This window comes from Podospora pseudocomata, chromosome 5 (genome assembly GCF_035222375.1).
Source record: "Podospora pseudocomata strain CBS 415.72m chromosome 5, whole genome shotgun sequence".
Taxonomy (NCBI): Eukaryota; Fungi; Ascomycota; class Sordariomycetes; order Sordariales; family Podosporaceae; genus Podospora; species Podospora pseudocomata.
Window position 1 is genome coordinate 1339248 of NC_085889.1, and position 20257 is coordinate 1359504.

Here is a 20257-nt window from a genome sequence, read left to right on the forward strand (position 1 = left end):
TATTACCACATTTGCCATGTATATAACACGCAAAGAATCTAGGTATCAACACCCCATGCTCATGCAACAACCCCCTGTGTTCCATCACTTTTATCTACAGCCCCCTTTTCCAGCCCCCTTTACCGCCTGGGCATACCCCTTCCACGCCCCCTCCCACCAAGTGCCCTCTGCGCATCACCAGGACGCAAAGCAGCACCTGGGGCCTGAGGAGCCGCGCTCTCCTCGTTTCTAATCGTCTCATCCACGCCCAAAATCAAGCACGCAGCCTCCGTGGCAGCCTGAATAGCATTGATCTTGACCAGCGCAGGCTCCCAAACAAATCTCTCCATCATGTCTGTTGTGCCCTCGTTGACAAAGTCAACACCCGCCCAGGTGTTGCCCCTTCTGTGCTCGACTCTGAGTCTGTTGAGGATATCGGTCGCGTCGAACCCAGCGTTATCGCAGAGCTGGCGGGGGATGACCTCCATGGCCTTGGCGAAGCTCTTGATGATGGCTTGCTGCTTGTGGGCTACGTCGCGATCGGCGAACCGGTGGAGGTAGGCGGAAATCTCCATTTCTGTGGCACCACCACCGCCAACAATAGTCTTGTTGCGGATGGCGCGCTTGACAATCATGAGGGCGTCGTGGAGAGAGCGCTCAACCTCGGCGATGAACTGCTCAGCACCACCTCGGAGGACAAGAGTGCAGGTCTTGGCGGAGGGGCAGCCCTCAAAGAAGTTGAAGCGCTCGCCACCGATTTGTCTCTCGTCGAAGGACTCGCATGTGCCGAGATGCTCAGCGTGGATGTCGGAGCAGGTGCTCTGGATAGTGGCGCCGGTGGCTTGAACAACACGCTCCATATCATCGGCAGACACACGACCAGCGCAGAAGATGTCGCGATCAGCGAAGTATTGGGTAGCCAAGTCACCAATGGGGAGCTTGGAGAGGACAACCTTGGCACCGGTCTCATGGAGGGCTTCGAGCTTCTTGAAGATGATTTGCCATTCGGCGTCGACGATGGCTTGGTACTCGGATACGTGCTCGACGCGGACCTCGGCGTTGTCCTTCTCGGCCTTGAGCTCGAGCTCGACGTTCAGGCAGACAATCTTGGGCTTCTTGAAGGACTTGGGCTGCTGCTCGAAACCGGCGTAGGAGAAGGTCTTCTTGAAGGCGACACCGTTTACGAAGAGGGAGTCGGTAAGGGAACCGCCGGGAATCTTCTTGATGCCTATTAACTTTTCGTTGAGGTCTTCTTGATCGAGGGAGAGGACGGCGTCGACGACCACTAATGAGAGAAACAAGATATTAGTACCCCTGCCCTGCTGCGGCCTATTGTGTACCCAGAAAAGGGGGCCTCACTCTTTGTGAAGAACTCGGTGTTACGCTTGATAAGTTTGCTGGTCATGGCGGTGGCAGCGAGCTTCTCGAGTGTGTCTCTCCTGTTGCCCTCGGTTGTGTTGACAGCAATCTCCTTGATCTTGTTCACCGCCATGGTCGACGCTCTCCTGAGACCCTTGATGATGATCTGTGAGCTGACCCCATTCTCAACATGCTCCTTGACCTCCTTGAGGATCTCGCCGGCGAGAACAACGACGGAGGTAGTACCGTCACCGACTTCGGCGTCTTGTGACCGGGCAATATCGACGAGGATGCGGGCGGCGGGGTGGACAATGTCCAGGAGCTTCATGACGGTGGCACCATCATTGGTGATGGTCTGCTTGCCGTTGGCATCGACCATGAGGAGATCACCGCCATAGGGGCCGAGAGTAGACTTTATCGTGGCCTGAACGGCGAGACAGGCGTTGATATTGGAGATGATCTGGCCCTTGCCCTGAGAGGTGTCCGTCCCTGCGCAACAACACAAGCATCGAGTCAGTGGGGGAGGGGACAACGGTGAGCGGATCGGGAAGGAGGGGTTGTTTTCTAACCCTCTTTCAGGACAATGATGGTGGGTGTTTGGCCTCCGAAAGACATCTTGTGGCCGGTGTGTGAAGGCTGGTCTCTTTGTTCTGGTCGTGACGGAACTACAAGAGTCGTTGCAAAGGGGGTGTGGTGGTGGGTGGAACGCGCGCCGTTGGGGGGGTAATTTGATTATTTCGTGGAGCTTCCCGGCCTTTGGGTCCCAGAGCTCCCAAAAAAATATCGAAGCCTTGCTGCACTCCGCCTGCCAGCGACTGCCAGAGACGCTTGGACGCTGTAGCCAGAGACGCTTGGACGCTGTAGCCTGTGCACGGGCCACCTCCTGAGTTGTTTGACCTCTTGAAGGTCACATGTTTTGTCATGTGAGCTCCTCCAAGAGAACCCCACTCCCAGAAGCTGATTTCTCTGCTCCACTTCCCCCGGAGTTTAGGATGAGACACTTACAGGGCCAACCTGACTTTAATTACTGACGTTACGTACCAGTCACTGTACACTCTCTCCCTCACCACAAAATAATTGAGATACTAAAGTAGGTTAATACACGTTGAAGGACAGTCTATAGGCCTATCAACCTACTTTTGATATATAGTTTATAGTATAATATGGGCTTAACTTACTTTCGAATCTCAATTATCCTGTGGGCAGGGTGACTCTCTACGCAAGCAGGATCACGCAATCAACACAAAAGAGACAAGCCATGTCATTGTAAGAGTAACCAACATTTCCCATCATTATCCAACCAAAACCCATTACCCAAGATACCCAATCCAATTTTCCCAATCCCATCATTATGTCTTCCCTGAATCGGAGCCCAGGGCACTCTTCTCAACAACCTGAACCGACGACTCATCCGTCACTTGCTTTTGATCCGCCTTCTCAACATCTGGGCCTGTGGCCTTCCTCCTCCACCAAGCCCTCTGGTCAGTGATGTCTTGGCTGGAATTGCTCTGATTATCCGGATCGGTAGAGCGGAACTGAAGAGCGTTCGGCTGCGAGCTTAGCTCCCTGCCTCGTCGGAATGTCAACGTAGCAGTCAGTCTTTCCTCGAAAGCTGAGCTGAAGACGAACATGTTCGGAAAGAAGCGCCGGAAGAAGGCTCGGAGTGATGGGAGACAGGCGCAGACGATTCCAATGTCCATTTCGACGATGCTAGATGTTGTCAGCCCAACCCATCCACAGATTCCACTTCTTGTCAGTACTCACCACCAAATCAAGTTTTTGACATAATGCCATGAAATATCCGTTTCGTTGGCTCCCGTCATCGCAGTCACCATGCGCATGGTGCTCACACCGCAGACACTGTAAACTGTTAGCCCCCTGAGTTTTCCCAACACAACCCTCCCCACAAACAACAAGCAATGACTGGAAGAGAACTTACAAACCACCCGCCATCAAAATGCCCACCACACCCACCTTCCTCCTAATCCCCACCTTCAAATCCCACAGCATCCAAATCGGCATCACCAAAATTATGAAATCCGTCGCCATGTTCAGTATATTAGCCGAATCAAACACCGCCTGCTGGTTGATGCACGTGCCCCCCTCAATCGTCCAGTCCCAGTAATACTGCATCGGTTTGCAGATGTACAGAAACAGAAACGCGTTGGGGATGGTGTACCCAACCACAAAAAACATGACCACGTAAACCGCTATCCGGAACTTGTGGTTGGCGGTGGCGAAGCGGAGGTAGAAGGACAGGATGGACATCTTGACGAAGAGGGTGGTGAGGTTGTAGGTCATGGCGCCGCCGATCATGCCGAGCTTCATCATGGATTGGAACTTGGGGAAGGGGAGGTCCCAGATGTGGTTTCCCATGCCGAGCGTGGTTTCTGTTTTTGGGGGGTCAGCTTTGTTTGATCAGGATGATGTTGGTTGTCTTTAGAGACAAAAGACGTACGGATGATGGAGACGGTCGAGTTGGCAATGGTGAAGAGCTATCAGTAGTGGTCAGTTGCCATGTCTGTCATGATTAAAAACAAGGGGTGTCCGTACAAAGGCAATGATTACCAAGTCTATCCATCCCCAAGGTCAGCAAACTAGGTAGGTGTGTGGTTTGTGTGAAGGGAGATCTCACAATCATCTGGATGCCATTTTCGAATGATATGGCTGGCTGTGTACAACCTCGGGACCAAAAAGCACAGCGCAAGAACTGGAAACACCACAGCAACAGTAATGAGTCTGTAACCGATCGACTCGGGGTTGTCGTAGTTCGGTATTGGAGCTGCGGGATCCATCCTTACTATCCTGACCTAGCTTCACCGTACGCGTCTTCTCGTTGGTAATGTCGGCACCCAAGTCTTCAGCAACAGTCTGGGTTGTCCGTGTTCGTATAGTCGATAATAAACGAGTGTCAGATCTCCTCTCCCACCTCAAGCAAACCTGCAAGTCGTCACCCAAATCCAAACACAATATATCCTCAATAAAATCCCCAAATGATTGACAAGAAGTTACAAAATGAGAAGAACCTGAACTCTCCTCATGTCCCATCTCAGCGGGAACCACCCACCCTAAGTACTACACTAAACGAGCCCATCCGTCCAAATCCCCCAGCCGCACCCCCCTACCCATGTCCATCATCCCCAAGATCTCCAGACCGGTCCCTCCCTCTCGATCTCTTGACGTAACATAACGCCATCTCATTCCATTTATCCCCTTCTTTGCCTGCCGCAGAAAACAACCCCAGTTCCTTCACAACCAAACAATTTGCAATTAATGCGCAGCACTAACCCCCGGCAGGGGATAGCTTCCTTCTCCGGCACCCCGGCACCCCCGGTCCGGACCCGGTAGGATCACCTACCCCCGGATTGGATCCACCAAGCGAGCAAGCCAAACGGGCTTGTTGGTTCGCTAAGGGATTTTCTGGGAATTTTAGAGAGAGAGAGGAGGGTCTGTGAGTCGGGGAAGAACCAAAGAGCAAGCCACCTCCTCAGCCTTGGGTTATGAGGATTTCGCGGACACGATGCTTGGCTCATGGTGGGCTGATTATTACGATGGGAAACGAATGACGCGAGTTGAGTATCAACACAGACGTTCCTCTCGAAGATTTAATTAATGGATGAGTCTGGATGCAGATTGCCACTGGCGACGAACAACTAGAAGATGCATGCTTGATGTATTCTTTGGCCCATGGCAAAGAGATCTTGAGGCTGCAGATGTTCAAAATCATTTGACCAGGAAGAGCTGAGGATGTGACAGACAATGGACCGCTGCTGAGTTGAGACGACCTGCCCGACCACTCCGACCAACTCAATTTGAAGCGTCGTGCAGTAGCGGTGCTCGCCAGCGAGCGACCTCTCTGAAAATGGCTAAGCTGGACCCCGAGGCCACAAACCCTAGGCGAAATCCAACAAGGTGGATGTCCAATAACATCCGGAAGAAGCCGCATCGCAGCAGACAGACCGTATCCAAATGATCAAGTGGCGACCAAGTCTCTTCCAGGGGCGGCAAGGCGACAAATGGTTGGTTCACACTCAACAAGTGCTCTGAATTGGTGACTATGGCTCTAAATGTGTTCCCATTGATGAGCTGAAAGGAAAACCCTGAAAGCCCTCATTCCTTTTCCGTGATCGCCAGTTTGCTGTGCAAAAGTGAAATCATGATATCATTGCTCCCGGAACATCAAAACCCAGAGACCGTATGCCACCAGCCCAAAACGCCGACCTAGAAGACACTGGCCATTTAGGCAGTCTTAGCACCCTGGGTAGGGGTGACCTTCTTGCCGTCCTTGTTGTAGCGGACACGCGGGGGAGGAGCACGGTTGCGGCGACCCTCGCGGGAGCGGACACTAGAAGCACAAGTGTCAGCGGGAGACTGTTCTGTAGTCGGGGGGTATACTCTTCTGCGCGGGAAACGCGTTCGACCAAGGAATCTTCTCAGCCGCCCTCGTCGTCGTGAAGACAGACGTGGTTGTCCCCGCCAGTTGGACAAACGTACCGGACAATCTTGCCGTGAATGGCGCAAGAGACGCAGTACTGCAGCTTGAGGTACATCTTGGGAACCGTGTACTCGGCGAACACCGAGGCGTCGGAGATATCACCTGTGAAGTCGCAAAGTCAGTCTGGGTTTGTTCTCGATCGGGTTGTTGTTGTCGTGGTGTGGTGTCGCCAGCGCGTGTATACGTACGGATAGCCGCAGACTCAACCATGTTGCGGATGGTGAACCGCTTGATGGCCTTGTCCTTGGGAGTGCATCTCGAGCAGTTGGAGCACCGGATGGGCTTGACGTGGCCGCGGCCTGTGAGGAATAGAGTTAGCGATGATGTCCAGGTCGAGGTCGAGGTCGAGGTCGATATCGACCAAGGCGATGAATGAAAAGTCACATACCCTTCTTGTTGCGGCCGTTGTTCTTTCTCTTCTTGACCATCTTGACGGTGTTCTTGATGCACTGGTTCTCAAGAAGACTGGTTGTGTGGAGGAAGAGGGCAGGAATTGGGAATTTCAACTTGCCCTCCAAATGCTGCGCAGGTGGTGCCCCACTTTCCGCTTGTGGTGGACCGAGCTCCCCAACGGGATTTTTTGCACAGGGCAAGTGGGTTGCAAAGCCCTAAATCCGCCGGCCAGAGTCAGCTGACCCGCACCGCGTAAAGTGTGGGGCCCACCTGTCCAAAAGTTCAAGTCTGAGAGCAGCGGCACCTCAAATTCTCAACTCCTCCATCAGCGCGCACTTCACAACATCTCCAGATTGCTGAGGAAGACACTGTGTCTAGGTACGTCTGGTTGATGTTGCTGAGCTTCTCGCGCCCCGGTACCCTTTTTTTCATCATCATCTTCACCATGATACCCAATCTTGTCATCGCGGCAGTCGCCGTGGGAGGCGACCCTTGAGCGGTTGTCTGCATGCTGGTCGCGCGCAATCCTCAAGATAGCCTCTTTTTTCCCCCTCTTCACTTCGTTTCTCTCGATACCCGCCGGGGCGCAGAAGTCTCTCTCATTCTCTCGTCTGCGTCTAACATATCCTTACCACTTCTCAGTAGGCAATCATGCAGATCTTCGTGAAGACCCTCACGGGCAAGACTATCACCCTTGAGGTGGAGTCGAGCGACACCATCGACAATGTCAAGGCCAAGATCCAGGACAAGGAGGGCATTCCCCCTGACCAGCAGCGCCTGATCTTCGCCGGCAAGCAGCTCGAGGATGGCCGCACCCTCTCCGACTACAACATCCAGAAGGAGAGCACCCTCCACTTGGTCCTCCGCCTCCGTGGTGGTGGCAAGAAGAGAAAAAAGAAGGTCTACACCACCCCCAAGAAAATCAAGCACAAGCGGAAAAAGACCAAACTCGCCGTCCTCAAGTACTACAAGGTCGACTCTGACGGCAAGATTGAGCGCCTCCGCCGCGAGTGCCCCAACGAGAGCGTACGCCTTCCCCTCCCTTTTGTTTCTGTCCCTCTCAACACAGGCTAACTTTTCTCTCTACAGTGCGGTGCCGGTGTCTTCATGGCCGCCATGCAGGATCGCCAGTACTGCGGTCGCTGCCACCTCACCTACGTCTTCGAGAAGGCTTAATTGCCCAACATGAACAAAAAGAAGGCGAAACATGGGACTGGGACGGAAAAGCATTGAGCTAGGAACGGGGCTGTGACTGATTTTCTTCATCGGCGTTTATGTACCTTTAGATAGGGGGGCATATTCTGGCTCTGACATGGCGAGGAAATGCGATTTGGGATGCGACATGATCACGATATCTCGGCTCTTTGATAGAGAGTTCCCCGTCATCGTCTGCGTTGTGGTTCTGGAAAGGGTCGCAAGGTAGCAAATCCTAAGCCCATCCCCATGATTCTTTTCGTTCATTACATTTGGGTGTCTCTGTGCTTGTCTGTTTTATTTGTCTTGTCCTGTGTTACCCTACAGCCCATTCCTCAAGTTATCGTACTTGGTATCCGGATAGGTGACGCAGTTCTCCTTGTACTGCAACGCTCCTGGCCCACCAAATGTGTCAACCACGTTGGCGATCAAACTTTCGGGCCCTTCCTTATCAGCTGAACTCTCCCACCACATGCCACCACCCAAGCCCCTGTCTACGACATACTGCGCCTTTCTTCTAGCCAAGGGAACAGTATCATAGCTCACCATGGTCCTCGTCCCGGGGTGGTAGCAGTAGCTCGCGCCCGCCTCATGATCATACCTCTCCTCCGACCCCTCCAATGGCAACTTCTTGTAATCATGCACACCATTCTCCCACGTCCCCTCGCCCACACCACTGTAGGGACCGCCAGGGCCGTCAGTCTGCTGAAAGGCCCTCCCGTACAGTGGCATTCCCAGCACGATCTTGCTTGGATGGACACCCTGACTGACATAATGGCTCACTGCGGCGTCGGTGCTAAAAGGGGTAGACTGCGGGTTGTGAGGGGAGGGGAAGAGGTTGGCCTGGTGGCCGGCGGTGGAGTCCCACGATCCGGCGTAGTCGTAGGCCATCAGGTTCCAAAAGTCGAGGTACCTGTCCATTCCGGGGAGGTCCATATTCTGGAGGTTTTGGAAGCCGGCGGGAGAAGCGACGGTGAGTTCGAAGTGGGGTCGGGAGGGGAGGGTGGAGGAGTAGGCGTCGAGGTGGGAGCGGAGGGTGGAGAGGAGGGAGACGAGGTGGGAGGCTTCAGTTTGGGAGGAGGGGTATTCCCAGTCTATGTCTAGGCCGTCGAAGCCCATGTTTTTGAGCTGGGGGAGGGTGTTAGAGGGGGTTTGGGTGAAGGGCGGGGAGTGATTAAGGGGGGCTTACAAGGTCAACGGCGGTGCGCGCGAAATTCTCACGGCCCTCCGGGGTGGAGGCGGGCTGTTTAAAATTGGAGGAGTAGGTCCATCCTCCGATTGACAAGAGGACTTTGAGGTTGCGGTTCCGGGACTTGAGGATGTTGAGCTGCTTGAGGCAGCCGTAGAGGTTGGTGCCCGAGTCGTTCCAGGAGTCGCCTTCCCAGTGGATGTCGGTGTCGGCCCAGGTGTCGGTGAGGTAGACCTCTCCCGACTCGGGGCGGACGTTGGCGAAGGCGTAGAGGATGTGGGTGAGGTTCTGGACGGGGAGGTCTTGCGGGCGGTGCTTGCGGCCGTAGATGGCCCAGTTGACGAAGTAGGCTACGCTGCGGTAGCCGGGGGTGACTGGTCCGCCGCCCATCTTGGGAGAGTCTTGTTGGATGGGGGACGTTGTTGGGTTGGTGAAGATGGTCTTGGAGAGGAGAACGGCGGCGCTCAGGAGGAGGACAGTTAAGGAGGTGGCTATCAAGATGGGGGACCGGCGGGAACGGGAGGTTTGAGGTGTTCCAAAAGACGGCATATGGGGGAGGTTATATAACAGTAAGCCGCTTTGGGGGGTCGGCGGTTTGTTTGTCTCTGCTGCGGAGCGGATAGGAATGCCGGGGCCGAGAGGGAGCTGATGGCGGAGACCAACTTGGCAACCAACCCAAGGAGAGGGGCCCGGCTGTGTTTCTTTTATTACAGCGGCGGCGGCACGGGGGTTACAAGGAAAACTACGCACTTGAGACGCCACTTGACGCGTACTTCTTATGGGTTCAATGGCACGAATGGTTAACAGAGATGCCACGCAATTCCAGGTGGGATTTTTGATAAGTTTCCAGGGCTCTTCAGCCAAGCAGGTTGGGCGGGAGAGACGCTGATGTCATGTCACGACGCTTGAGCTGAGGTGCCCGAGCCAATGGTCTCGGGGCCCTGTCAGGCGGGGCTGTCTAGCTTGATTGGTGGGGTGTGTGGCTGAAGAGCAGGGCAGCTTAGGTGCCCTGGCTCTTGGCAGCGGCCTCCATCAATCATCAATCATCAATCACAGAACAACAACTTCTCCATCAAATATGTGTAAAACAAAATGGCCAAATCATGGTATTACTGTCACGGCACTGGCCTGACACTAGCCTGGCACTGGCAGACTGGAGGATAAGTGTGGTAAAGGCCCTGCAGGCAAACAGCCGTTGTGATATTTTTCCTCTTTTCTTCTTTACCTTAGTATTTCAATCAATTGGTTGGTATAACTGTTGCCTTGTCTCAGACTTTACCACCCAGGCCGTGACAATTACAGTAGTACGCCTAAACGCCATTCTCCCGCCATTTTACCCACCTAATTTATACTCTTACCACGTCGGGAGAGGTAACAAGGGCTGTATTACAGGGCTTGGAACAGTAGTTCAATTGCAATAATAATCTTCAATGGCCTCGAAGTCCATGATGAAGAAGAGAAGAAGAAACTTGGAGTAGTACAGTGATCCTGAACGCCTATTTATCTCCCGTCAAGTGGTCCGTGCCTCCCTTGCCTCAAGCCGCTGCCAAGTCCTTCAATATATCACTGGGCCAGTAGCATTCCCGCCATGCCTTTCAGACTGCTTCACTTTCAACAAATGGCTCACAACGTGCAGGTTGCCGGCGATTGGGCCGTGATGTGGCCAGTTGGTTGTTGGCCGTGTGACACTATCTCCCCCCTTCTCATGCTCGCCCACGAGCTCTGAATGCCTTCAAGCCTCCACTCGGGAGTCCTTGGGTTTGCCGGGTTGCTGTGCGTGAAAGGTGCGGACAGCTGCCTTGGCTCCGTCGCTGTAGAAGTGCTCAAAGGGTTCCCAGGTCCAATGTCTCCTCTGAGGCCATCCTTCCCACTTGACCAGATACTTGACTTCATCACCCATCAAGGTCGAGTCCATCACCTTTTCCACTTGATAGTCTTCTGCCTCGACTGGCGCCGCTTCTCGCAGGACCTGGTCTACATCAGGCAGTGCTTGACCGCCAGCGCGATAGGGCTCGGCGTGCACTTTCGGCTTGTTCCCCAAATTGCCAAGTGAGTATCCGAGGACATCCTCCATCTCCTCGTCGGTGTCAGTTGGCGAGCAAAGAGTTGAGTCAGAGAAGTAGCCAGCATCGCCAACTATTTCTATAAGCTCCTGCTGTTCAAGCGCCTCTTGAACACCAGAAACATAGCTCCTTGAAGCCTGTCTGTCGATCCGCTGGCGTTTCCTGATACCAGAGGACACCTTTGATAAGCTGGCCGGTGAATATGTGGCAAGTTTGCCTCTAGTCCGTCTATGTCTTGGACCTGACCTCGAGGTGGCCCCTGGCCTCAAGGGTGACGGCCTGAAGGGATCTTGCCTCCCGGGATCTGGCGTTACGGATCTCTCTGGTGTCGAAGGAGGAGAGGAGAGGGGCGAATCTGACTCACTGTCCAGTGGAAGCTCGCGTTTCTGGTCCAGCGGAAGGACGGGGCGAGCACATGTACGTGGCTTGTTGGTCGCCGTATCCGCATGGCCCTCGGCTTTGTGCTCAACGGGATAGAGGTTGCAACGACACTGCATTTTGGATTTGTCGAAATAGCTTCGTCCGTAGTTGACGTATATCTCATGCCTTTCCTCGATTGGCCTGAGGGCTTTGAAAACCAAAACTCTGATGCCGCCGATGGTCTCGGGGCTGCACGCGACGTTGGGGCGGCAGTGGTGGTTGATAAACCGGGTCCAGTTGCCGTACATTCCCGCATCAATGTTGTATGGGTACTCTCCGATATGGTCGTCCATTTCGTATACGTAGGCGCTGTTGGGCACGTGTTCGCTGTCGTGTTTGCATATCATACCGTAATAGATGCCAATGATTTCATCTTGCTCCACATCACGACCGGGCTTCATGAAGGCGCCATAGCCCCGGTCCGGCGTCATGCGGATGGCGATATGGTCTTTAGCCCACTCGGCCAACTGGTCTCTGAAGGGGGCGTAACAAGTGTATTGGTTGCACTCTTCGCTATCTGGTCTGTACCAGCTGTGGCACACCAAACACGTAAACGCATAATAGTGTTCCCCAAAGGGCGACATCAAACGACTGATACCATCGGACAAATAGTCGGCGTTGGCTCTGCGAATCCGAGTGGCGAGGGTGGGCACGCGCAAATCAAAGTCGATATACTTGACGAGGTAATCTCTGATCTCGTACACCTCGCGATCTTCGAGGGGGCTTGTGGATTGATAATCTTGACTAGTGATTTGGAAGAGCTTGGGAAACTTGGTGGGATCTGAGTGGAAATTAAGGGGCATAAGGCTGAGCATGAATTGATAATCCTCCTCTGACATATTGCTATTGACGAAACCAGCACGCAACATAGCCGCCTCTCGTATAGCGCGCGTTTGCCGCGGAGACGTGTCTGCCGGCCCTGACGTGTTTGTAGGCGGCTGATACACTTCATCGTCGTCGCTGTTGTTGTTGCGAGGCATCGTGAATGATTAGGGATCTATAGTGTGTCGATACTGATAATTATACAGATACCTGATCTTATACAAGTCTGAAGCTGTTATATGTCCGATTTCGAAAGGTTCAATGGACAGGACTGAAATTCTCCAAGAATTCCCACATGGGACCTGGTTTGACTATGCTGATATTGAGGGCGAAACTGCTGGGTCATGGACATGGAGTCTTCATCTTGAATGACCGACGGAAACGGAAGGGTTATGTAGCCGTCTCTGTCTCTTTGTTTGAGGTCTGCATCGAGTTCACAATGCATTCATTTTCACAGGAAAACATAAAGGGGTTCCCGCGGGATGCACATGGATAAAGAGAACCGAGATACATTTAGAGACAAAGGCTTCCACTTTTGGTCTGGTTCATAGGACCATGAAGTCTTCAAAAACGTTTAGCGGAGTTCTGTTTCTACTCTACTATGTAGGTGTAAGGTACATTGAGCACGCAGTCGAGTCAAGCAATTGGTATTCGGCATTTCACCACTGCTGAGTTACCGTGAGAGCACCCCTGAACATCCCCTGACTTATCGACTACGTACATAGGTACGTATCTATATCTGGGAACACTCTGCGCTAGTAACCCCATGATATCCTTAACTTGCAGGTCTTGGAAAAGTAGTACAATCTTTTCTCTCCTCGTACAAGTACTCACACCTTTCTCCTCTGTCCTCTCCCAATCAAACCCTACCAAAAGCCCCAGCACCCTCCACAACCCCTTTTCCTCCCTCTCCCCTTTTTGACGGCCCCTACTTCCTCCTCCAACGCCAACCTTGCCTTCTCACCCCCCACATCCTGATGTGAACGAGCAGGGCTGAAAATCGTAACAGCCTTCTTCCCTCTCAAGCCAGGCTCATCAGAAGTATGCTTGTCAAAATGTGCCGTAGGAGGTTGCTGAATCTCAATCTGTATGCTCTCCCTCTTTAGAATCCTGACCTGTGTTGCCTCCTCCTGCATTGCCGTTGAAGTTTCAGTGCTGGTAGTACTATTACTTGACTCAGACGTGACAGTCAGTGGTGGCGGTGGTTCGAGCGTGATGGACGACGAGGCGGTTCTGTTTTCTGTGACTGGTGGAGGAGGTGGTAAAACAGCAACCCGAGGGGGAGGGGTATATCCCATCATGAGCGACATCAGGCTTGGTGGAGAGGCCAGGTCGTGGTTTTCTGCATAGGAGGAGGCCATTGTTGGACTTGGAGATGGAATTTATTCGGATGGCATGGGAAATGTTCACATGGTACGGTTGGAAAAGAAAAGGTTGAAGATGATCTGATCACCAAACATCCAAGAGCGCGGGAAATTTCTCAAAAGATGGAAATCTCCGCCCTCGTGAGGGAGTCCGATCCGAGACATGATTCACAACACACCACATGCCAACCCCTCGGGCTGGGCAAAGAAGTACAGGTGCCCAACCGAACCGACCCGAAGGGGCGTTGCTGCAGGGCCGAGGTTTAAACGCGTGTTTTGACAGGAGACAGGTCATGGGGGGTTTATGCAGCAGGATAAATTACCCCCTTTTTGGGGTGGGCGAGTGGTATTCCCCCACTGCAATACCGACCGGCTGTTTACAACATTGGCGCCTGAAAAAAATCAACATGGAGATCAACGGCATGCTCCGGTGAAGAGAAATTCTAAAGAGGGTTGTGTTTCTCCTTGACATTTGTCTTTGAGATCTGCCTTTGTTCGAGTCTCGGGGCGCATGTCTTAAATATCCGCAAAAAGCTTCAAACCCATGCAAAGTTTTCGAGGAACATAACAAAGGAAAAGGACTCTTTCATGTTGTGAATGAACTGCAGCCTGCGTTTATAATGGGGCTCGAGTCGACTAGACCGGAATAAGAGGCTCTGGCTTTAGGGATTCCCGAGGACCTGGTAACGAATGGGATAACGTCATAAGTCTTCAATTGATCGATGTGTACCGCGGAAGTATGTCAGCAAAGTGGCAGCTTGAATTATTACTTCAGCCCTGTCACGGTAAGAGTCTTCAGCTAGGTATGTCTTATGCGCTTGATGTTTCAACGTGGACGTCCTCTTTCGCTCGGCTCCGAGTTCCCCGAATACAGTTAGAACTTCAATTGCACGATGGAAGCTTCCATCAGTGCGGTCGAGGACGTTCCGTAATTATGGCTAGGCAATCCACAGTTGTGTTACTTGGTTGGTGGAAAAGTTTGGAAACAAATAAACCCGGTAAAGGGGAAAGACGGGTTGGGTTGTGGTGTTGGAGAACAATACTACCCTCGTGGATATCTTAGCGTTAGTGAAACATACCAACCATACTCATATAGATCACTATAAAATCAAATCATCCTCACCCTGCAGGCCTTAACCATGATGTTGGACACTTGAGGCTCAAGTGCCTCCCTCACCCCTCCAGCACCATGGCACCTTCCTTCCTCCACCTCGCCACAGGCATAGCCCTCCTTACAACCACCGCCCACGCCGACCTCACCACCACCATCGATGCAACCTCCAACCGCGGCACCTGGGAAGGCTGGGGCACCTCCCTAGCCTGGTGGGCAGCCACCTTCGGCCACCGCGACGACCTAGCAGACATCTTCTTCACCCTCCGCACAACCCGCCACCAATCCGTCCCCCTCCCCGGCCTAGGCTTCACAATTGCTCGCTACAACCTCGGTGCCACAACCACCAAAACCACCATCCCCCCTTCCACCTCCATGAAAACCTCCCCCTCCATCATCCCCTCCCGCCTCATTCAAGGCTTCTGGCTCGACTGGACCTCCTCCCTCCCAACCTCCCCATCATGGAACTGGTCCGCCGACCCAAACCAACGCTCCATGCTCCTCAAAGCCTCCTCCCGCGGCGCCACCACCCTCGAGCTCTTCTCCAACTCCCCAATCTGGTGGATGTGCAAAAACCACAACCCCTCCGGTTCCGACGACGGCAGATCCGACAACCTCCAATCATGGAACTACCAAAACCATGCTGTCTACCTGGCCACAGTGGCGAAATACGCAGCAGAAAACTGGGGAGTGAGCTTCACATCAGTAGACCCATTCAACGAGCCGTCAGCAAACTGGTGGAACGGCAAGACCGGCACGCAAGAAGGCTGCCACTTCGACGCCTCCACCCAGATCGCCGTGGTGGGGTATCTAAGGCAGGAACTGGACAATCGGGGGTTGAAAGGGGTGGTTATTTCCGCCTCGGACGAGAGCCATTACGACGAGGCGGTTGAGACACTCAGGAAATTCGAGGGCAACAGGACTGTGATGGGAGCAGTGGTGAGGGTGAATGTGCATGGGTATCAGTATGAAAAGGGAAGGAGGGATGTGCTGTTTGATATGGTGAACAAGGCGGGGAAGAAGCTTTGGCAGAGTGAATATGGGGAGGCGGATGCTACCGGGGAGAGGTTGGTGAGTAATTTGCTGCTGGATATGCGGTGGTTGAGGCCGATGGCGTGGGTGTACTGGCAGGTTTTGGATGGGGGTGGGTGGGGTTTGATTGACGCGGATAATGACAGGAAGACGATCGGGCAGGTGAACCAAAAGTATTTTGTTCTCGCGCAGTTTGCGAGGCATATCAGGCCGGGGATGAGGATTTTGGATGGGGGGAGTGATTACGCTGTTGCGGCTTATGATGAGAAGGCGAGGAAGCTGGTGATTGTGGCTGTTAACTGGGGGGAGGCCCAGTATATCAATTTTGATCTGGGGATGTTTGGAGCCGTTGGGTCGGATGGATCGGTGGTCAAGAGGTGGGCGACACAGATTGGGAGTGGCAGTCGTTATGTTGAGTACAGTGATACTCGGCTTAGTGGGAAGAAGTTCTGGTCAAGATTTGAAAAGAAGCTGGTCCAGACTTTTGAAGTGACGGGTGTTGTTCTGTAGATTGATTGATAGATACATATCTACGATTGTTGCCTTGTTTCCCTTGAGATTCTCCCAGCAAGAACCACGGGGTCAACTATGAGCCTCAAACCTCATAAGGTGACTTGACATCCCTCCAAGTCGAATCATCCGCTCTTTCGGCCTTGTACTCGTTCCAGAATCTCTCAAATGCCTGCCGACTGTACATGTCTTTCGGGGGACCCTCTCCGTCGCCAAAGCGATCCAGGATTGCGCTGTCGTACTGATGCAGGCACTCCAAATGCTGAACGAGGAAGGGCTTTTTGTCCTTGCGTGCAGCAACCACAGTCCCGACGCTCAGTTACCACCCCAATGGCGCAAACCCGAACTCGGGATCAATATCATCCATGTGACAGGCTGATTGTCAAGATGCCACTGTTCAAACGAGAAATGTTCCAACCCGGTGTACCACAACAGGAATTTCGAGAAAGCTGGGCGAAGGCGCGACGTCCTTCGTAAAGATATCATGGTCCAAGTCAAGCTCGATGGCATACCAGAGGTCTTTGCCGTAGTCAGCTAGCTGGCCGACGGCGCAGCTGATGTTAACTGCGAGAATCCGCGGCACTTCCGCGTCGACATCACTAAATCAAGCAACTTCAGAGCACAGGTAAGGCTAAGCAGGAGAGGATATCTTACTTCTGCGTATTCTCAGCCATTGTCCAGATGTGTAGGATAACGGAGGGGTAACGAGGCGAAGGGAAAATAGATAGCAAGTTTGAGGAGCGATCGGCCTGAAGTGAGCTTTTTGAGGTTGCTAGTGGCCGCCTCGCACCACAAACAACACTGGGAAAGCTTAACAATTGCAAGTGCTCGTGATCGAGAACCAGATAGGCGCTCTTAGCCCTATCTCAGACAACGGGTGTGGAACTGGAAAAGAGAAAGTTTGTGGTTTCTTTATGATCTTGCTTGACGTCAGCCTGCGCACATGCAGTCTTCAGGGGTCCCAGCCAACCAAGCCTTCACCTCCCACCCTCGAACGAACCAGGATGCCCTCTGACCCACTCAGCAACCTCCTTGCAAGGAGCCACCCAAACATCTTTCTCAGCGGCAATCCTCCCAAGCACCTCCTCCAACATGGCAAACTTCTTTTCGTCTGTCTGTAGAAACGGATGGAACAAAACAGAGAGATATCCACCTGTCTGTCTGATCTCCTCCATCTTACTCGTCAACCACCCCTTCAAATCTTCCTCGGGGTTCTCCAGCTCTTCTCTCTCGCCATGATCCTCCCTTATGCCTCTGAACTTATCCATATACCAGAAAGCATCCACCCCCCTCCACTCAAACGGCAGCACCACCACCCCCTCTTTCCCAATCCCTAGCTCCCCTAGAGGTGAGACATATCTCACACCATGCTCCTGCAGCAACCCCCAAGTCCCATCATTGATACTCCCCCCAGGTGGACGAAACCCCTCGTACTTGATACCAGCTTTCCTTGCTTCCTCCCAGCTCTTATCGAAATTCTCCTGCTCTGCTTCGGGGGAAAGATTCTTCCAGACTTCATGCTGGTACCCATGCCAAGCTACTTCGTGACCAGCATCTTGCAGTGATTTAATAGCGTCAGGGTAGGCAGACAAGCTCCATGACTCGGCAAAGTACGTGGCTTTGATGTTGTGCTTTTCGAGAAGTGACAGCATGCGCGGGAGTTGGTTGGTGACTGCCGGGTGGGTGCCGATGGGGTGAGGCCACTTGCCATTGAGGACGTCTTGGGCTTCGCCTAGGTTGTCCATGGTGAAGGAGATGGCTGCTTTGTAGGGGGCTGGCCAGCGGGAGGAGGGCGGTGGGGGCGACATGTTGGTGATGTTGGTGACCGGTGTCGGTGATGTCAAGTGTTGCTAGGAAGAAATCGTCAGCATGCAGAGAAGACCGGACGGAAGTAAACGAAGGTCGTCGGCAACGAGCCGACCCGCCGGGATGGTTTGTTTGCTGTCGGCAGTTGAAAGCCAAGACACGATGCCCCGATGCCCCGCATTCTGCTGTCTCCAACTTCGATGACGTTGTGGGGAAGATGGAACAGAATCATCGCGACAGTGGGCAAAAACGGGAAAACAGAGAATAAACAAGAAAATTTGAAGTTGGGTTTAGGCGCTAGGATATCTCAGTTGTCTTTATAGGCAAGAACCACAGACCACTCTACTCAAGTCAGGCAGACAGCTGTGCTGGTTTGATGCCTGCTCCTTCCTCACAACACAACACAGTTATGGGCCATGCCCCGCTCACCATCGCCATCGCATAAAGAAATATTTCACAGTGCAACTGCTCTTATTCCTCTCATTCAGTCATTATCAATTAACCAAGCCCCATGTCCACCTCATCAGATCACTTGGGCCGGCGTTTCCCTCGGCATTCTTCCCACGCCATGTATGTCATCCACTGTGACCCTGCTCATTATCATGATTCTCGTGGCAGTCATCCTCTGCCCTTTCTCGACTCGACGACTCGACGACCCGACAACGCCATAGCACAATGACGCGCTTTACGACGATCGATTCGACGATAGCGTTCCTAAACGCCAGCAAATATGCATACGGCGACGCTTCCATTTCCATTTGGTGGAGCTAGATGACGGTTAGCCATGAAGCAAGCAGAGCACTGCAAGGGTAGCACCTACGACTTCATGTCCTTCCTTTTGACAAATCGAGCATCTTCAGTGATTGGCCGACTTACGCCTCAGCGAAGGGTGTGTTTTCGTCGATTGTATGGCTCCCTTGTTTGGTGGGCCTCTTGTGCCCGGCCAGCCTTGTTGGTCGTTGGACAATCAGACAAAATAAGCGCCGTTATTCGATGTCGTCTTTTCCAAACCCAAATCCGATTGCGGCAGCTTATCCAACCATTTGCCTACTTTCTCCCGTCTTCCCATTGAAGGATACGGGGATGGCTGTTGGTAGCGCTCTGGTTGTTGACAAGGCTGAGGCTCCGGGCTGGGATCCTCTCCCTTGACAAGATCAATCAAGGGCTTGGCCACCTTCCAGTACAGGACAAACATCATGGCGAATTGATAATGATTATTTACTCGAGATACCTAAAAGTATCGTGCCCAAGCTGCAGATATGTATAAAAGACGGTTCGGTCTTCGGCTTTCTTTTACGTCTTCTTGGAGCGACGGCTGTCAGGGACTGGGGATGCGGGCCCTAGCGGACGAGGTGGGGTTGGCGATGCCCGAGGTTTCCGTAAACATCAAAAAAAATCTTGAATTATGATGCTGAAAAGCAGGAAAGAGACGGATGGTTTGATGGGAGGGCATCGTTGATTTCTAATAGGGTTTGTGGTTGAACGGAGATCGGCTTTAACGGGTGTTCGGCATTTTCCAGGGGTCCGATTTGGGTGCAGGACAGCGAATGGTGTCTTGGAGGAAACACTGGATTGTCGATGGGAGGCCGAAGTCTGCGATCGGCAGAGACAGAAACAGGCGGGGCAGGACGCGCTGTTAGTCAGCTGTGGGTAGGGGTTGCGACGCAACCTGGGCTGCCATGGCGGCGTGATAGGGAACAGATGGGCTTGATTGGGACAAAAACGAGAGGGTACGGAGCAAATGCTCAGAGTGACAGGATCATGACTGTTGGCAATGCCTGAATATTGATATCTTTTGCAGGTTGACAAATAGCAATCGATCGCGATCGCAATGTTTTGAGAAGACCGGAGTTGCTTATGCCCGATCTGCCTTGATGGCTTGACAATCAGCCCTTGCATCCATCCCACCCACCCAACCACCCAACCACCGATATTGACGCTCCCTCGCGGCAACCCAGACAAAAAGTCACCACCAAAACACAACAAAAAGAACTCCCCAGTCGCTCTCTTCTCTCCGTACTCCGGGGCCACCCGGGGATTGAACCCGGGACCTCTCGCAAGCAATGCTGTAGGGTGAACCCTAAGCGAGAATCATACCACTAGACCAGCGGCCCGATGAAGAAGACAGCGAACGGGAGGGAACGGGGCCACCCGGGGATTGAACCCGGGACCTCTCGCAATGCAGATGCTGTAGGGTGTACCCTAAGCGAGAATCATACCACTAGACCAGCGGCCCTTGATGTTCTTTGGCGAGGTTAGTGACGAGAGAATGGGGTTTTCTGTCTCGCTGAGGGCTTTCTTTTTGACTCATTCGCCGGTTCGAGGGTTTGGTTGTGGCGGTGGTGGAAAGAGGGGTGGGCCTGGGTTCGGTGAGTGGACAAAGTTGTGCATTGCCAGATCTCGGGCCGCGTCTGCTCCGGATGTTATGTGCTCCCCGCTACTACGCCCGCTACCGAACATCCGGCAAAATCTCGCACAAAAGACCTTTTCCGGCTGCGAAAATGACCACATCCCGATAAG

At 53.1% G+C, this 20257-nt stretch overlaps 10 protein-coding genes and 2 non-coding genes across 12 annotated transcripts; 4 read left to right on the top strand and 8 right to left on the bottom strand.

The window, feature by feature from the left end:
- Positions 1-29: 29 nt before the first annotated feature.
- On the bottom strand, positions 30-2132 carry CCT7 (T-complex protein 1 subunit eta). Its single transcript, XM_062890748.1, has 3 exons — positions 1908-2132; positions 1339-1827; positions 30-1264 (listed from the first exon to the last, which is right to left on the bottom strand). The coding sequence occupies exons 1-3, from the start codon at positions 1951-1953 to the stop codon at positions 120-122; spliced, it is 1680 nt and encodes a 559-aa protein (XP_062741847.1). The 5' UTR covers positions 1954-2132; the 3' UTR covers positions 30-119.
- Positions 2133-2539: 407 nt separating this feature from the next.
- Positions 2540-4133, bottom strand: QC762_503260 (uncharacterized protein; the record flags this gene model as incomplete). Its single annotated transcript, XM_062890749.1, has 6 exons — positions 2540-3048; positions 3103-3198; positions 3278-3728; positions 3797-3833; positions 3892-3911; positions 3974-4133. 6 exons carry the CDS (start codon positions 4131-4133, stop codon positions 2688-2690), a joined length of 1125 nt encoding a protein of 374 aa, XP_062741848.1. The 3' UTR covers positions 2540-2687.
- Positions 4134-5577: 1444 nt separating this feature from the next.
- On the bottom strand, positions 5578-6595 carry RPS26A (40S ribosomal protein S26; the record flags this gene model as incomplete). Its single annotated transcript, XM_062890750.1, has 4 exons — positions 6222-6595; positions 6022-6132; positions 5833-5935; positions 5578-5683 (listed from the first exon to the last, which is right to left on the bottom strand). Exons 1-4 carry the CDS (start codon positions 6259-6261, stop codon positions 5578-5580), a joined length of 360 nt encoding a protein of 119 aa, XP_062741849.1. The 5' UTR covers positions 6262-6595.
- ubi3 (ubiquitin-40S ribosomal protein S27a) lies at positions 5836-7402 on the top strand (the record flags this gene model as incomplete). Its single annotated transcript, XM_062883855.1, has 3 exons — positions 5836-6604; positions 6869-7252; positions 7316-7402. The coding sequence occupies exons 2-3, from the start codon at positions 6878-6880 to the stop codon at positions 7400-7402; spliced, it is 462 nt and encodes a 153-aa protein (XP_062741850.1). The 5' UTR covers positions 5836-6604; positions 6869-6877.
- Positions 6927-9487, bottom strand: CHT4_3 (Chitinase 4). Its single transcript, XM_062890751.1, has 2 exons — positions 8610-9487; positions 6927-8548 (listed from the first exon to the last, which is right to left on the bottom strand). Exons 1-2 carry the CDS (start codon positions 9156-9158, stop codon positions 7742-7744), a joined length of 1356 nt encoding a protein of 451 aa, XP_062741851.1. The 5' UTR covers positions 9159-9487; the 3' UTR covers positions 6927-7741.
- Positions 9488-10341: 854 nt separating this feature from the next.
- Positions 10342-12072, bottom strand: QC762_0077720 (uncharacterized protein; the record flags this gene model as incomplete). Its single annotated transcript, XM_062883856.1, has 1 exon — positions 10342-12072. One exon carries the CDS (start codon positions 12070-12072, stop codon positions 10342-10344), a length of 1731 nt encoding a protein of 576 aa, XP_062741852.1.
- A 708-nt stretch (positions 12073-12780) lies between these two features.
- QC762_0077730 (uncharacterized protein) lies at positions 12781-13275 on the bottom strand (the record flags this gene model as incomplete). The annotated part of the gene is made up of 1 exon (XM_062883857.1): positions 12781-13275. One exon carries the CDS (start codon positions 13273-13275, stop codon positions 12781-12783), a length of 495 nt encoding a protein of 164 aa, XP_062741853.1.
- A 1192-nt stretch (positions 13276-14467) lies between these two features.
- Positions 14468-15996, top strand: QC762_503310 (uncharacterized protein; the record flags this gene model as incomplete). The annotated part of the gene is made up of 1 exon (XM_062890752.1): positions 14468-15996. One exon carries the CDS (start codon positions 14468-14470, stop codon positions 15929-15931), a length of 1464 nt encoding a protein of 487 aa, XP_062741854.1. The 3' UTR covers positions 15932-15996.
- On the bottom strand, positions 14862-16605 carry QC762_0077750 (uncharacterized protein; the record flags this gene model as incomplete). The annotated part of the gene is made up of 2 exons (XM_062883858.1): positions 14862-16530; positions 16586-16605. 2 exons carry the CDS (start codon positions 16603-16605, stop codon positions 16329-16331), a joined length of 222 nt encoding a protein of 73 aa, XP_062741855.1. The 3' UTR covers positions 14862-16328.
- Positions 16606-16908: 303 nt separating this feature from the next.
- On the bottom strand, positions 16909-17739 carry QC762_503320 (uncharacterized protein; the record flags this gene model as incomplete). Its single annotated transcript, XM_062890753.1, has 1 exon — positions 16909-17739. The coding sequence occupies one exon, from the start codon at positions 17737-17739 to the stop codon at positions 16909-16911; it is 831 nt and encodes a 276-aa protein (XP_062741856.1).
- Positions 17740-19760: 2021 nt separating this feature from the next.
- QC762_0077770 lies at positions 19761-19851 on the top strand. The gene has a single exon. It is a non-coding gene; the product is annotated as a tRNA-Pro (tRNA).
- A 29-nt stretch (positions 19852-19880) lies between these two features.
- QC762_0077780 lies at positions 19881-19973 on the top strand. Its single transcript has one exon. It is a non-coding gene; the product is annotated as a tRNA-Pro (tRNA).
- Positions 19974-20257: the final 284 nt, after the last annotated feature.

What these genes read in the sequence shown, in the direction of transcription:
- CCT7 (XM_062890748.1), bottom strand. Translation starts at nt 1,953, where the DNA reads ATGTCTTTCGGAGGCCAAACACCCACCATCATTGTCCTGAAAGAGG. An exon ending in CATCATTGTCCTGAAAGAGG is followed by an intron (nt 1,828 to 1,907) that starts GTTAGAAAACAA and finishes GTTGTTGCGCAG; the next exon opens with GGACGGACACCTCTCAGGGC. An exon ending in CACCGAGTTCTTCACAAAGA is followed by an intron (nt 1,265 to 1,338) that starts GTGAGGCCCCCT and finishes TTCTCTCATTAG; the next exon opens with TGGTCGTCGACGCCGTCCTC.
- CHT4_3 (XM_062890751.1), bottom strand. Translation starts at nt 9,158, where the DNA reads ATGCCGTCTTTTGGAACACCTCAAACCTCCCGTTCCCGCCGGTCCCCC. An exon ending in CGCGCACCGCCGTTGACCTT is followed by an intron (nt 8,549 to 8,609) that starts GTAAGCCCCCCT and finishes ACCCTCCCCCAG; the next exon opens with CTCAAAAACATGGGCTTCGA.